The sequence below is a fragment of the Pseudophryne corroboree genome, chromosome 3 (genome assembly GCF_028390025.1).
Source record: "Pseudophryne corroboree isolate aPseCor3 chromosome 3, aPseCor3.hap2, whole genome shotgun sequence".
NCBI classification, from domain to species: Eukaryota; Metazoa; Chordata; class Amphibia; order Anura; family Myobatrachidae; genus Pseudophryne; species Pseudophryne corroboree.
Window position 1 is genome coordinate 743,410,044 of NC_086446.1, and position 16,611 is coordinate 743,426,654.

Sequence of the window (16,611 nt, forward strand, 5' to 3'; positions counted from 1 at the left end):
CAATCAGCTAATTATTATTATTATTACATTTTATTTATAGGGCGCCACAAGTGTTTCGCAGCGCCGTACAAAGGACAGTACAGGAAGACAAAACTTAGCATTACAGTAAATAAATAACAGAAATAGAGTACAGGTAACAAGGAGCACCACAATTCTCAAAACATAATACAGCTTAGCTGTAAGTAGCGAGGGAGTAATCATCGTACTACTTGGGGCTGACGGCTATAGATAGAGATGAGCCTTTACCAGCAGGAGAAAAGGCGGGTAAAGTTAGTCGCTGAGTAGGAGAGAGCTGTGAGTGAAATGTGTCGAGAAGAGGGCTTTGACAACAAGAGGAAAGAGGGCCCTGCTCTGAAGAGCTGACAGTATAGTGGGAAGGGGTGACAGACAGATGACATGAGGTGCAAGCAAGTGAGAGGTAGCCTGATGGCAGTATGTAAGCAAAGCAGAGATGTCCAAGGCATGAGGCAGAGGGCTGGAGGAGTTTTAAAACCACTCCATATTGGCAGTGAAAAGTGTGATCTGATTCTACGTAATGCATAATTTATTTCTCTATCGTCCTAGTGGATGCTGGGGTTCCTGAAAGGACCATGGGGAATAGCGGCTCCGCAGGAGACAGGGCACAAAAGTAAAGCTTTCCGATCAGGTGGTGTGCACTGGCTCCTCCCCCTATGACCCTCCTCCAAGCCAGTTAGATTTTTGTGCCCGGCCGAGAAGGGTGCAATCTAGGTGGCTCTCCTAAAGAGCTGCTTAGAAAAGTTTAGCTTAGGTTTTTTATTTTACAGTGAGTCCTGCTGGCAACAGGATCACTGCAACGAGGGACTTAGGGGAGAAGAAGTGAACTCACCTGCGTGCAGGATGGATTGGCTTCTTGGCTACTGGACATCAGCTCCAGAGGGACGATCACAGGTACAGCCTGGATGGTCACCGGAGCCTTGCCGCCGGCCCCCTTGCAGATGCTGAAGTAAGAAGAGGTCCAGAATCGGCGGCAGAAGACTCCTCAGTCTTCTAAAGGTAGCGCACAGCACTGCAGCTGTGCGCCATTTTCCTCTCAGCACACTTCACACGGCAGTCACTGAGGGTGCAGGGCGCTGGGAGGGGGGCGCCCTGGGAGGCAAATTAATACCTATTTTGGCTAAAAATACCTCACATATAGCCTCCGGAGGCTATATGGAGATATTTAACCCCTGCCAGAATCCGTTAAGAGCGGGAGACGAGGCCGCCGAAAAAGGGGCGGGGCCTATCTCCTCAGCACACAGCGCCATTTTCCCTCACAGAAAGGCTGGAGGGAAGGCTCCCAGACTCTCCCCTGCACTGCACTACAGAAACAGGGTTAAAACAGAGAGGGGGGGGGCACTAATTTGGCGTTAGAAATATATAAAAAAGATGCTATAAGGGAAAACACTTATATAAGGTTGTCCCTATATAATTATAGCGTTTTTGGTGTGTGCTGGCAAACTCTCCCTCTGTCTCTCCAAAGGGCTAGTGGGTCCTGTCCTCTATCAGAGCATTCCCTGTGTGTGTGCTGTGTGTCGGTACGTGTGTGTCGACATGTAGGAGGACGATGTTGGTGAGGAGGCGGAGCAATTGCCTGTAATGGTGATGTCACTCTCTAGGGAGTCGACACCGGAATGGATGGCTTATTTAGGGAATTACGTGATAATGTCAACACGCTGCAAGGTCGGTTGACGACATGAGACGGCCGACAAACAATAGTACCGGTCCAGACGTCTCAAAAACACCGTCAGGGGTTTTTAAAACGCCCGTTTACTTTAGTCGGTCGACACAGACACAGACAGGGACACTGAATCCAGTGTCGACGGTGAATAAACAAACGTATTCCTTATTAGGGCCACACGTTAAAGGCAATGAAGGAGGTGTTACATATTTCTGATACTACAAGTACCACAAAAGAGGGTATTATGTGGGATGTGAAAAAACTACCATAGTTTTTCCTGAATCAGATAAATTAAATAAAGTGTGTGATGATGCGTGGGTTCCCCCCGATAGAAAATTATGGGCGGTATACCCTTTCCCGCCAGAAGTTAGGGCGCGTTGGGAAACACCCCTTAGGGTGGATAAGGCGCTCACACGCTTATCAAAACAAGTGGCGGTACCGTCTATAGATAGGGCCGTCCTCAAGGACCAGCTGACAGGAGGCTGGAAAATATCATAAAAAGTATATACACACATACTGGTGTTATACTGCGACCAGCGATCGCTTCAGCCTGGATGTGCAGAGCTGGGGTGGCTTGGTCGGATTCCCTGACTAAAAATATTGATACCCTTGACAGGGACAGTATTTTATTGACTATAGAGCATTTAAAGGATGCATTTCTATATATGCGAGATGCACAGAGGGATATTTGCACTCTGGCATCAAGAGTAAATGCGATGTCCATAACTGCCAGAAGATGTTATGGACACGACAGTGGTCAGGTGATGCAGATTCCAAACGGCACAAAGGTGTATTGCCGTATAAAGGAAGAGGAGTTATTTGGGGTCGGTCCATCGGACCTGGTGGCCACGGCAACTGCTGGAAAATCCACCGTTTTTACCCTAGGTCACATCTCTGCAGAAAAAGACACCGTCTTTTCAGCCTCAGTCCTTTCGTCCCTATAAGATCATATCTGCCCAGGGATAGAGGAAAGGGAAGAAGACTGCAGCAGGCAGCCCATTCCCAGGAACAGAAGCGTTCCACCGCTTCTGACAAGTTCTCAGCATGGCGCTGAGACCGTACAGGACCCCTGGATCCTACAAGTAGTATCCCAGGGGTACAGATTGGAATGTCGAGACGTTTCCCCTTCGCAGGCTCCTAAAGTCTGCTTTACCAAGGTCTCCCTCCGACAAGGAGGCAGTATGGGAAAAAATTCACAAGCTGTATTCCCAGCAGGTGATAATTAAATTACCCCTCCTACTACAAGAAAAGGGGTATTATTCCACACTATATTGTGGTACTGAAGCCAGAAGGCTAGGTGAGACTTATTCTAAAAAAATTTTTGAACACTTACAAAGGTTCAAATCAAGATGGAGTCACTCAGAGCAGTGATAACGAACCAGGAAGAAGGGGACTATATAGTGTCCCGGGACATCAGGGATGCTTACCTCTATGTTCCAAATTTGCCCTTCTCACTAAGGGTACCTCAGGTTCGTGGTGCAGAACTGTCACTATCAGTTTCAGACGCTGCCGTTTGGATTGTCCACGGCACCCCGGGTCTTTACCAAGGTAATGGCCGAAATGATGATTCTTCTTCGAAGAAAAGGCGTCTTAATTATCCCTTACTTGGACGATCTCCTGATAAGGGCATAGTCCAGGGAACAGTTGGAGGTCGGAGTAGCACTATCTAGGATACTGCTACAACAGCACGGGTGGATTCTAAATATTCCAAAATCGCAGCTGATCCCGACGACACGTCTGCTGTGCCTAGGGATGATTCTGGACACAGTCCAGAAAAAGGTGTTTCTCCCGGAAGAGAAAGCCAGGGAGTTATCCGAGCTAGTCAGGAACCTCCTAAAAACAGTGCATCATTGCACAAGGGTCCTGGTAAAAATGGTGGCTTCCTACGAAGCAATTCCATTCGGCAGATTTCACGCAAGAACTTTTCAGTGGGATCTGCTGGACAAATGGTCCGGATCGCATCTTCAGATGCATCAGCGGATAACCCTATATCCAAGGACAAGGGTGTCTCTCCTGTGGTGGTTATAGAGTGCTCATCTTCTAGAGGGCCGCAGATTCGGCATTCAGGATTGGATGCTGGTGACCACGGAGCCCAGCCCGAGAGGCTGGGGAGCAGTCACACAAGGAAAAAATTTCCAGGGAGTGTGATCAAGTCTGGAGACTTTTCTCCACATAAATATACTGGAGCTAAGGGTAAATTTATAATGCTCTAAGCTTAGCAAGACCTCTGCTTCAAGGTCAGCCGGTATTGATCCAGTGGGAAAAACATCACGGCAGTCGCCCACGTAAACAGACAGGGCGACACAAGAAGCAGGAGGGCAATGGCAAAAACTGCAAGGACTTTTCGCTGGGCGGAAAATCATGTGATAGCACTGTCAGCAGTGTTTCATCCCGGGAATGGAAACTGGGAAGCAGACTTCCTCAGCAGGCACGACCTCCACCCGGGAGAGTGGAAACTTCATCGGGAAGTTTTTTCCACATGATTGTAAACCGTTGGGAAATACCAAAGGTGGACATGATGGCGTCCCGTCTGAACAAAAAACGGGACAAGTATTGCGCCAGGTCAAGAGACCCTCAGGCAATAGCTGTGGACGTTCTGGTAACACCGTGGGTGTACCAGTCGGTGTATGTGTTCCCTCCTCTGCTTCTCATACCTAAGGTGCTGAGAATTATAAGACGTAGAGGAGTAAGAACTATACTCATGGCTCCGGATTGGCCAAGAAGGACTTGGTACCCGGAACTTCAAGAGATGCTTACAGAGGTCTTATGGCCTCTGCCGCTAAGAAGGGACTTGCTTCAGCAAGTACCATGTCTGTTCCAAGACTTACCGCAGCTGCGTTTGTCGGCATGGCGGTGGAAAGCCGGATCCTAAGGGAAAAAGGCATTCCGGAAGAGGTCATTCCTACCCTGGTCAAAGCCAGAAAGGAGGTGACCGCACAACATTATCACCACTTGTGGCGAAAATATGTTGCGTGGTGTGAGGCCAGGAAGGCCCCACAAAGAAATTTCAACTCGGTCGTTTCCTGCATTTCCTGCAAACAGGAAGTGTCTATGGGCCTCAAATTGGGGTCCATTAAGGTTCAAATTTCGGCCCTGTCGATTTTCTTCCAGAAAGAATTGGCTTCAGTTCCTGAAGTCCAGAAGTTTGTCAAGGGAGTATTGCATATACAACCCCCTTTTGTGCCTCCAGTGGCACTGTGGGATCTCAACGTAGTTCTGGGATTCCTCAAATCACATTGGTTTAAAACCAGTCAAATCTGTGGATTTGAAGCATCTCACATAAAAAGTGACCATGCTCTTGGCCCTGGCCTGGACCAGGCGAGTGTCAAATTGGTGGCTTTTTCTCAAAAAAGCCCATATCTGTTTGTCCATTCGGACAGGGCAGAGCTGCGGACGCGTCCCCAGTTCTCTCCCTAAGGTGGTGTCAGTGTTTCACCTGAACCAGCTTATTGTGGTGCCTTGCACCTACTAGGGACTTGGAGGACTCCAAGTTGCTAGATGTTGTCAGGGCCCTGAAAATATGTTCCAGGACGGCTGGAGTCAGGAAAACTGACTTGCTGTTATCCTGTATGCACCCAACAAACTGGGTGCTCTTGCTTCTAAGCAGACTATTGCTAGTTGGATGTGTAATACAATTCAGCTTGCACATTCTGTGGCAGGCCTGCCACAGCCAAAATATGTAAATGCCCATTCCACAAGGAAGGTGGGCTCATCTTGGGCGGCTGCCCGAGGGGTCTCGGCTTTACAACTTTGCCGAGCAGCTACTTGGTCAGGGGCAAACACGTTTGCTAAATTCTACAAATTTGATACCCTGGCTAAGGAGGACCTGGAGTTCTCTCATTCGGTGCTGCAGAGTCATCCGCACTCTCCCGCCCGTTTGGGAGCTTTGGTATAATCCCCATGGTCCTTTCAGGAACCCCAGCATCCACTAGGACGATAGAGAAAATAAGAATTTACTTACCGATAATTCTATTTCTCGGAGTCCGTAGTGGATGCTGGGCGCCCATCCCAAGTGCGGATTATCTGCAATACTTGTACATAGTTACAAAAATCGGGTTATTATTGTTGTGAGCCATCTTTTCAGAGGCTCCGCTGTTATCATACTGTTAACTGGGTTTAGATCACAAGTTGTACGGTGTGATTGGTGTGGCTGGTATGAGTCTTACCCGGGATTCAAAATTCCTCCCTTATTGTGTACGCTCGTCCGGGCACAGTACCTAACTGGCTTGGAGGAGGGTCATAGGGGGAGGAGCCAGTGCACACCACCTGATCGGAAAGCTTTACTTTTGTGCCCTGTCTCCTGCGGAGCCGCTATTCCCCATGGTCCTTTCAGGAACCCCAGCATCCACTACGGACTCCGAGAAATAGAATTATCGGTAAGTAAATTCTTATTTTTTTTTATATTGACAATCGGGAGAATATGGTGAATATACAGTGGGTGTGGTATATAAAATCGGCAGTCATAATGTTGATCTTGACCGTGTCAACATGTGAATGCTGATCTGGTTTGAATGGCGATATTGTAAATGTTAGGATTTCAGTGTCGACACTTGTCATGTCAACATGACATAAATTGCTGACATCCTGAATGTTGACATTCAGAACTATTTAACATTGTGAATGATGACAATATGACTGCACACCCTTGAATAAATCTTGAATAATGTTGAAAAAAGAGAACCCCCCCCAAAAAAAAAAATATATTTTTTTTTACTTAAATGTGGTAAATGATGTGATTGGTCTTTATATTGGCATAAACAACATCAATATATGGTACGCCAAAAGTACCAGACTTTTAGAAATATTAGCCAGTCATATATATATAGGATTATTTTCTCTATTTTATAACTTTTTTTTTATTATGGAAATAATCTCCTATATAATAGCCCTGTGACTCTGTGCCTGGCTTTCTAATGCTGGGCGGAGTCACAGAGCCCTCCACATGTCCTGCAAATCTCTCTGCTGCGTCCTTCCTCCTGCTGCCTGTCTATAACCCCCCTCCGCCATCAGCACACCCTCACTCCCTGGCCGCGGCACAGCAACAACTGCCGCCTGTCTATAACCCCCCCTCCGCCATAGGCACACCCTCACTCCCCGGCAGCGGCACAGCAACAACTGCCGCCTGTCTATAACCCCCCTCCGCCATAGGCACACCCTCACTCCCCGGCAGCGGCACAGCAACAACTGCCGCCTGTCTATAACCCCCCTCCGCCATAGGCACACCCTCACTCCCCGGCAGCGGCACAGCAACAACTGCCGCCTGTCTATAACCCCCCTCCGCCATCAGCACACCCTCACTCTCCGGCAGCGGCACAGCAACAACTGCCGCCTGTCTATAACCCCCCTCCGCCATCAGCACACCCTCTCTCCCCGGCTGCGGCACAGCAACAACTGCCGCCTGTCTATAACCCCCCTCCGCCATCAGCACACGGTGTCATGGGCAAAGTGATTCACTGAACTGAGTTGAGACACATGACTCAGTTCAGTGAAGTGTCTCGAGTCAGTGTCTCGGCACATGAGTCATGACTCATTTGTATTTTAATGTATTGCAGAGACTGCACATGAATCAGTGAGTTGCCAGTGCTGGCAGATCAGTGCTGGACTCATGGAGGGAGTTATTCAGCTGCAGTGATTGTGCAGTGTATCTGGGGGAGGCAGCTGCTTATGCACTGATTGTTAATAATATAGTAACATAGATTCAGTGTTATGTTGATATATTATTAATAACCACTTATTGCATACTAGTTACAGAATATGCACATTACTTCTGGCTGAGGAGAGAAAGCTTAACAGCCATGAAACACATCATTCAGTCTGTAACTAAACCAAATAAAAACATTTTTTTTTTACTTTGCTAATTAGATAATTTTAGGTGGCCTTGGATTTATTATATTATCCACTATCTAGCCTCCAGGGAGTTTGCCCCCCACAATCACATTGAGCAGGAACAGTGAGTTGAGAACACTGAGCTGAGAGCCCTGTACCACAGGGGCTCCACTTCCTGCAGGCTTATGCTGCATGAATCAGATCCATCCACTGAGTCTACACAGTGTAGTACAACTGTCTCAACTCACTGGCAGACTCAGGATGAATCATGATTCATGACATGACTCAGGCACAGCAGCACAGCACTCACTGACTGGTGAGTCGTGACTGCTTCCTCCCCCCTCCCACTGGGTGTCACCTGGTATAGCCTCTGGCCAATCACAGCTAAAGACACACAGCAGAACACACTGACTGAAGGACACACTGAGTTTCCTCCCTCTGGCTGAGAGAGGCTGCTGCTGCAGCTGTCTCGACTCATTAAACGGGATCCGGTCTGAAGATCGACAGTGTCTAGGTCGACAATGTTTAGGTCGACCACTATAGGTCGACAGTCACTAGGTCGACATGGGTGGAAGGTTGACAGGGTTTCTAGGTCGACAGGTCTAAAGGTCGACATGAGTTTTTCACATTTTTTTTCTTTTTTTAATTTTTTCATACTTAACAATCCACGTGGACTACGATTGGAACGGTAAAGTGTGCCGAGCGAAGCGGTAGCAGAGCGAAGGCACCATGCCCGAAGCATGGCGAGCGAAGCGAGCCATGCGAGGGGACGCGGTGCACTAATTTGGGATCCCGGTCACTCTACGAAGAAAACGACACCAAAAATAATAATAAATCCTCATGTCGACCTTTAGACCTGTCGACCTAACACATGTCGACCTAGAAACCCTGTCGACCTTCCATCCATGTCGACCTAGTGACTGTCGACCTATAGTGGTCGACCTAAACATTGTCGACCTAGACACTGTCGATTTGATGAACCACACCCCATTAAACAGTGAGTGACTCGAATCATTCATACTTCCTGATGATTCGAGTCACTGTGTTGAGACAGTGAGTCAGTAGCCATCTCTAAGCACACCCTCTCTCCCCGGCAGCGGCGCCTGGCTGATGCACAATTGCCGCCGCCGCCATACACAAAGGACGTGTGGTGCAGGAGAAGCCCTCCCTACGCCACGTACAGAGACCCGCCGCCTCCTCCGGACACACCACCGCCAGAGACCCGCTGCCTTCTCTGCACACGTGACGCTGCCTCCCACCGTCGCCACAGCCGATGCCCTCACTGCACACCACAGGTATGTGGGGTCACACTGTCACCACTTCCTCCACTGCCCACATCCACCATGCCCCCCATACTTTACCTGTAACCCCTCCCTGCCTCTCCGCGTCCCCTCCCTGCCGCCCGCGCCTCCGCATCCCCTCCCTGCAGCCTGCGTCCCCTCCCTGCCGCCCCGCCTCTCCGCGTCCCCTCCCTGCAGCCTTGCGTCTCCGCCTCCCCTCCCTGCCGCCCGCCTCTCCGCGTCCCCTCCCTGCCGCCCGCGCCTCCGCATCCCCTCCCTGCAGCCTGCGTCCCCTCCCTGCCGCCCCGCCTCTCCGCGTCCCCTCCCTGCAGCCTTGCGTCTCCGCCTCCCCTCCCTGCCGCCCGCCTCTCCGCGTCCCCTCCCTGCCACCCCGCCTCTCCGCACCCCCTCCCTGGCGCCCTGTGTCTCCACGTCCCCTCCCTGCCACCCCGCGTCCCCTCCCTGCCGCCCCGCCTCTCCGCGTCCCCTCCCTGCTGCCCGCCTCTCCGCGCCCCCTCCCTGCCACCCCGCCTCTCCGCGCCCCCTCCCTGGCGCCCTGTGTCTCCACGTCCCCTCCCTGCCACCCCGCGTCCCCTCCCTGGCGCCCTGCCTCTCTACGTCCCCTCCCCAGCGCCCTGCGTCTCCACGTCCTCTCCCGGCCACCCCGCCTCTCTGCGTCCCCTCCCTGCCACCCCGCGTCTCCTCCTTGCCTTTCCGCGTCCCCTCCCTGCCTCTCCGCGTCCCCTCCCTGCCTCTCCGTGTCCCCGCCTTACCACCCCGCCTCTCCGTGTCCCCCCCTGCCGCACTGCGTCTCCGTGCCCCCCCCCGCGACCCTGCCTCTCCGTATCCCTTCCCTACCGCCCGCTTCTCCGTAGCCCCTTCCTACCGCCCCGCCTCTCCATATTACCTCCCTGCCTGCTTTCCCGCATCTCCGTATTCCCGCCCTGCGTCTCCATATCCCCGCCCTGCGTCGGTGTGTCCCCTTACTACCGCCCTGCCTCTCTGTATCCCCTCACTGCCGCCCACGCCTCTGCATCCCCTCCCTGCAGCCTGCGTCCCCTCCCTGCCGTCCCGCCTCTCCGCGTCCCCTCGCTGGCGCCCTGCGTCTCCACGTCCCCTCCCTGCCACCCCGCGTCCCCTCCCTGCCGCCCCGCAATCTGCGTCCCCTCCCCAGCGCCCTGCGTCTCCACGTCCTGTCCCGGCCCCCCGCCTCTCTGCGTCCCCTCCCTGCCGCCCCGCATCTCCTCTCCACGTCCCCTCCCTGCCGCCCCGCCTCTCCGCGTCTCCTCCCTGCCTCTCCGTGTCCCCCCCCCCGCCACCCTGCCTCTCCGTATCCCTTCCCTACCGCCCGCTTCTCCGTAGCCCCTTCCTACCGCCCCGCCTCTCCGTATCCCCTCCCTGCCTGCTTTCCCGCATCTCCGTATTCCCTGCCTACTGCCCTTCGTCTCCATATCCCCGCCCTGCGTCGGTGTGTCCCCTTCCTACCGCCCTGCGTCGGTGTGTCCCCTTCCTACCGCCCTGCGTTGGTGTGTCCCCTTCCTACCGCCCTGCGTCGGTGTGTCCCCTTCCTACCGCCCTGCGTTGGTGTGTCCCCTTCCTACCACCCTGCCTCTCTGTATCCCCTCCCTGCCGCCCCGCTGTATCCCCTCCCTACCGCTTCGTCTCTCCGTAGCCCCTCCCTACCGCCTCACCTCTCCATATCCACTCCCTACCACCCCGCCTCTCCGTATCCCCTCCCTGCCTGCTTTCCCGCGTCTCCGTATCCCCTCCCTACCGCCCACCTCTCCGTATCCCCTCCCTGCTGCCCCGCGTCTCCTTTCCGCTGCTCCGCATCCCCTCCCTGCCTCTCCGCGTCCCCTCCCTGCTGCCCCGCCTCTCCGCATCCCCCCCTGCCGCCCGTCTCTCCGTATCCCCTCCCTACCACCCGCCTCTCCGTAGCCCCTCCCTACCGCCCCGCATCTCCCTCTTCCCTCCCTACCGCCCCGCCTCTCCGTATCCCCCCCTACTGCCCCGCCTCTCTGTATCCCCTCCCTACCGCCCTGTGTCCCCTTACTACCGCCCTGCATCGGTGTGTCCCCTTCCTACCTCCCTACCGCCCCGCCTCTCCGTATCCCCTCCCTACTGCCCCACTTCTCTGTATCCCCTCCCTATCGCCCAGCCTCTCTGTATCCCCTCCCTGTATCTCTGTATCCCCTCCCTACCACCCTGCGTCTCTGTATCCCCTCCCTGACGCCCCGCCTCTCTGTATCCCCTCCATGCATCTCTGTATCCCCTCCCTGCATCTCTGTATCCCCTCCCTACCACCCAGCGTCTCTGTATCCCCTCCCTGATGCCCCGCCTCTCTGTATCCCCTCCCTGCATCTCTGTATCCCCTCCCTACCGCCCTGCGTCTCTGTATTCCCTCCCTACCGCCCTGCGTCTCTGTATCCCCTCCCTGCATCTCTGTATCCCCTCCTTACCGCCCTGCGTCTCTGTATTCCCTCCCTACCGCCCTGCGTCTCTGTATCCCCTCCCTACCGCCCTGCGTCTCTGTATCCCCTCCCTACCGCCCTGCGTGTCTGTGTCCCCTCCCTACTGCCCTGCGTGTCTGTGTCCCCTCCCTACTGCCCTGCGTGTCTGTGTCCCCTTCCTACCGCCCTGTGTGTCTGTGTCCCCTTCCTACCGCCCTGCGTGTCTGTGTCCCCTTCCTACCGCCCTGCGTCTCTGTGTCCCCTTCCTACCGCCCTGCGTGTCTGTGTCCCCTTCCTACCGCCCTGCGTCTCTGTGTCCCCTTCCTACCGCCCTGCGTCTCTGTGTCCCCTCCCTACCGCCCCCCCCCCCCTCCTTCCACCCGCAGCATCTACAGACTCCCTGCCTCATCCGCGGTCCCCCCCCCCCCCCCCCCCCGCAGCCACTACATTCTGCACATTGTGCCCTGCAGGCGCTGGTCACACCGTCTCAAGGGACTACGCCCCCTTCACCATCGGACGCCCTTTCCTCCTCCAATATTTACCCACTACCAAAACTAACAACGCAGGTAATACTCCATATTATACAAATATTGAACCCCAGAAAGGCGCCCAGGGGTTAAGGGGCGTAGCCCCTTCCGACGGTGTGAAGAGCGCCCGTAGGGCGCGATGAAGCACCTAGTGGCATAATAACTGGGTTGGAATTTTTATCACTTGCTGCAACTGCAATCAAACGTATTTCTGAACATTTTGTATATACATTGTATAGGTAAAGTGGTCTGTGTGCAATCACCACAAGATTCTGGAGAACTGCAGAAGTGTGTCTCTATTAGTAACTGCAGTCACGCTGCACAATGGCTGCAGAGGCACTTCCTATATAACAAACACTTCCTGTATAACCAAGTTGATGGCAATGATGTAGCTTCTGCTATCCACATACATCTTCACTATACACATGTATAGATTCAATTTCTAAACAATATTAATTATTCCATTTTTTTTTAATTGGTAAAAGACACTTTTTAAAGTCCGTATCAGGATTACTCTGGACTACGCATTTAATATAATGTGTGCTTCAGCGTACAACTTTGTGTATGGAAAAATAAAATAAAAAAGATTTCAAAAACAGCATTAAGGTCAAATTACATTTCCTTTGATCACGATGGATTTTTATCCTTGCGGGAGAAAAAAAAAATATTATAGAAGTTGTGATGGCGTCAGATGTTTTTCTCTCTAACGAGCCCTTTCTCCCAGCAGTAACTTGTCTGTATCAGCAGGCAACAGCTAAGCGCTGTGAAAGTAATTTCTATTAGCAGTAAAGCGCCCACTGCTAATATAAGCTCCCCCCAGTATTTCTATTAGAGCCAAATACCATGCCTGTATGCTAGACCAGTTCCGATCAGTCTACCACAACCAAAATCCCCGACTGCTCTGCCTGTGAGAACTTCCTGGACACAGGCATGCTCTTAAAGGCCGATCATAATCCAGAAAAGTAAAAGGGCATAAAATAATTTTTAAACCACAATGTGCCAAACGATGGATCAAAGCCGCGGTGTTCAGTTTTGTGTCCTAGATAAGGAGCGTGAGACTTTGTGGCCTTTTAATTGGGGTTTGGTTCAGAGAGGAGGCAATCTCTGCAGGCGTTATGATATAAAGCCAGAGGTTACATTGAATCTTGTTCTCAGTGTGTCACATACTGTCACACGTCTCTACAACCTTATTCCCTTTCCCTCCACTAAGATTTCAAGTTTCATTTTTTTTTTCTTCTTCATATTCGTTCAATTGTGATTTTCAGCAGGTTTCTTCTTTTTCTCTTTCTTTAATGTTAGGCAGTGAGGCTTCATCCTGTGTTCTTGTCCCATTTCTCTTATGTCCAGTGGTACATTTTTATACACATTAAATGGGGCTTGCATTACTGTACAGATACAGTAAGTGATTAATGCTTTATAATGAGGGCAATCTGGCAGATGCACAGTATTTCGTTATCAGAGGTACCGGATTGCTTCTGGTTGTCTGTATGGGATGTAGTCAGCAAATGCACTGCAAATATACCTGGAACAAGATGTAGTTACTATCCTAGCGGTCAGAATACCGACGCCGGGATCCCGCCGAGAATGCAGACAGCTGCGCCAAGGCTATTCCCACTCGTGGGTGTCCACGACACCCATAGAGTGGGAATAGATCCTGTGGTGAGCCAATGAGCCCACAGCGTGGCGAGCACATTGAGCCTGCAAGGTGTTTTCTAGCACTCGCCCCACGGCCGGCATTCTGGCGGCCGGGATCCCGGGGTCTGTATTCTGACCTCTGGGATACCGACATCCGGCATTCCAATACCAACCCCCTGGAACTTACAGTACACCAACAGATCATGAAACATATGTCAGATGGGACCCCTTCCACCCCACACATATCCAACTATTATAGTAGTCACGCCATAATTGCAGTTCTATTTAGATATAGACAAAGATGAACACTTTTATTCCCTAGTTGGTTTATATTTTGATGGATTGGGTACAATATCCCGGTGGGGACCATCCAAATTGTCATTTGTTTGTAATACTTATGGTTGGCTTCAGTCTGGGAATGATCTGGGTGGGAATAGTCCCTGTTGGTTGGCATGTCAACCGTCGGGATGGTGAGGGTTCGGGATGTAGGTGCCGGTATTGTGCCCGGTGGTCTCCTAACCGCCGGTCACATAATCACATCCCATATGAGGAACAGCTGCAATTATCCATCATGTACTGTAGTTCCACCACAGAATCTTCCCATGCATGTACCCGGTTCCCACATGTAACCTGTTATTCTGTTCTTCCAATAGGCATTACCACAGTATTGAAGTTTTTACCAATTACGATCTCCTGACCTTGAACGGATCCAAGGTTGCTGAAGGACACAAAGCTAGTTTTTGCTTGGAGGACACACACTGTGGAAAAGGTATGCCAGAGGGAACATAGCCTAAATAATACACAGACATTCATACACAATAGCTTAATGCAATGTTTCCCAACTCCACTCTGCAGGGACCCCTAATAGCGCATGTTGTACAGATCTCCTCAGTATCACAAGTGACATTGGGGGTCATTCCGAGTTGATCGTAGCTGTGCTAAATTTAGCACAGCTACGATCAGGCACTCAGACATGTGGGGGGGACGCCCAGCACAGGGCTAGTCCGCCCCGCATGTCAGTGCCGGCCCCTCCTGCAGAAATGCAAAAGCATCACACAGCGGCGATGCTTTTGCATCTCAGGAGTTACTCCCAGCCAGCGCAGCTCCTGCGGCTGGCCGGGAGAACCTCTTCGCTGCCCCGGGTCGCAGCAGCTGCGCGTGACGTCACGCAGCCGGCACGGCCCGACCCCTCAACGGTCTGGCCATGCCTGCTTAACGCCGCCGTCCAGCCCCCTCCCACCCAGCGACCGCCTTTGCCTCAGAGGCGATCGCTAGGCAACGATGGCCTTCGGCCTTCTGGCATGTGCCGTCACACTGCGGCACCGGCACATGCGCAGTTCCGACCCAATCGCTGCGCTGTGATAAACTGCAGCGAGCGATCGGGTCAGAGTGACCCCCATAATTAACACCACATGTGGATGTTTTAGAATGTGTCAACTACTAATAAATGCACCTGTGCACCAGCTAGGTAGGAGATCTGTAGCACATGCACAGACAGGGGTCGCTGAGGACTGGAGTTGAGAAACAGTGGCTTCATATGATATTTGTAGTCTAGCACATACAGTGGACACTCTTTATAATTAGGCTTACCATATCAGCCCTTTAAACAGGGACGCTCATGGATTACACAGGTTCTGTGGCTGAATAAAACCAGATGAAATGCAGGCTTGAAGTCAGCCAGCCACAGAACCTGTGTAATTCATGAGTATGAGAAGGCTCTTGTGTGGGCGCACTCTATGCAGGAAAGAAAGTTCCTACTTTCTTTCCTGCATAGAGGCCCTCATTCCGAGTTGTTCGCTCGCAAGCTGCTTTTAGCAGCTTTACACACGCTAAGCCGCCGCCTACTGGGAGTGAATCTTAGCTTCTTAAAATTGCGAACGAAAGATTCGCAATGTTGCGATAAGACATTTCTGTGCAGTTTCTGAGTAACTCGAAACTTACTCGGCATCTGCGATCAGTTCACTGCTTGTCGTTCCTGGTTTGACGTCACAAACACACCCAGCGTTCGCCCAGACACTCCTCCGTTTCTCCAGCTACTCCCGCGTTTTTCCCAGAAACGGTAGCGTTTTTTCACACACTCCCATAAAACGGCCATTTTCCGCCCAGAAACACCCACTTCCTGTCAATCACACTACGATCACCAGAACGAAGAAAAAACCGTGAGTAAAATTCCTAACTGCGTAGCAAATTTACTTGGCGCAGTCGCAGTGCGAACATTGCGCATGCGCACTAAGCGGAAAATCGCTGCGATGCAAATAAATTTACCGAGCTAACAACTCGGAATGACCCCCAGAGTGCGCCCACACAAGAGCCTTCTCTTTCTCCCTTGTAAGTCAATGTACTTTCTGGCTCTGGGAGCACCACCAATGAGGACAGCATTTAGGAGAAAAATATTATATATTTTCTCGCACCTGCTACCAAGGGTAATTAATTGTCCGCTTTTGGTTTTTTTCAATTCATTAAAAAAATTCTTTGCGACCTGTGCTCAATCGCCCTATGCTTTTGTCATAATTCATGAGTATCCCAGTTTAAAGGGCTAGTATTGTAAGCCTATGCATACACACTGTGCAATCTTACAAACAACCGACAGATATACTGTATATTGCGTTGTTCGGTCGATAACGATATATATGTATATATGTCATGTACTGCTTACACGCTAGACAATTTGCTCAAAATCATTAATGATATCAACAGATTGGCCAACATGTACAGCAGATCTGAAGATGCGTCGAGTGATGCAGGGGAGTGCGCGATAGTGGGTACATACTGGACGATGTGGATGATTTATCATTACGATTCATCTCAATGTATGACAAACAATCCAAAATATCATCTAGTGTGTACCCAGCTTTAGATAGCTTTATTTGTACACTGCAATTTAGATCTCAGTTTGAACACACACCACCCAAATCTGAAGGCCCATACACACTTGCAGAGAAAATGAGCGACGTTGCCCATTTTCTCGCCCAGTGTGTATACCGCCAGCGACGATCGATGCGCGGCCCAGCGGGTTGGCAATGATCGTCGCTGTCGGCAGTGCATGCATGCTCTATCTGGACTGTCGCCCAGGAGCTGCATGCACGGGCCGGCGGCTGCGTGACGTCACTGAGCGTAGTGTGTATGGGCGGCCCGGGAGGGGAAACACTAGACCACGTCTTGGATGTCCGATCAGGTCTGATTTAATCTATACTAATAAGACTGTAGTGTGTGAC

The 16,611-nt window shown here is 51.6% G+C and overlaps 1 protein-coding gene across 1 annotated transcript in view; it reads left to right on the plus strand.

Moving 5' to 3' along the window:
* The window catches only part of LOXL4 (lysyl oxidase like 4), a 151,468-nt gene that overhangs the window by 76,032 nt on the left and 58,825 nt on the right, over positions 1-16,611 (plus strand). Inside the window, exon 12 of the mRNA XM_063962301.1 lies at positions 14,050-14,165. Coding sequence (XP_063818371.1) covers positions 14,050-14,165 — 116 coding nt within the window. The remainder of the gene's footprint in view (positions 1-14,049; positions 14,166-16,611) is intronic.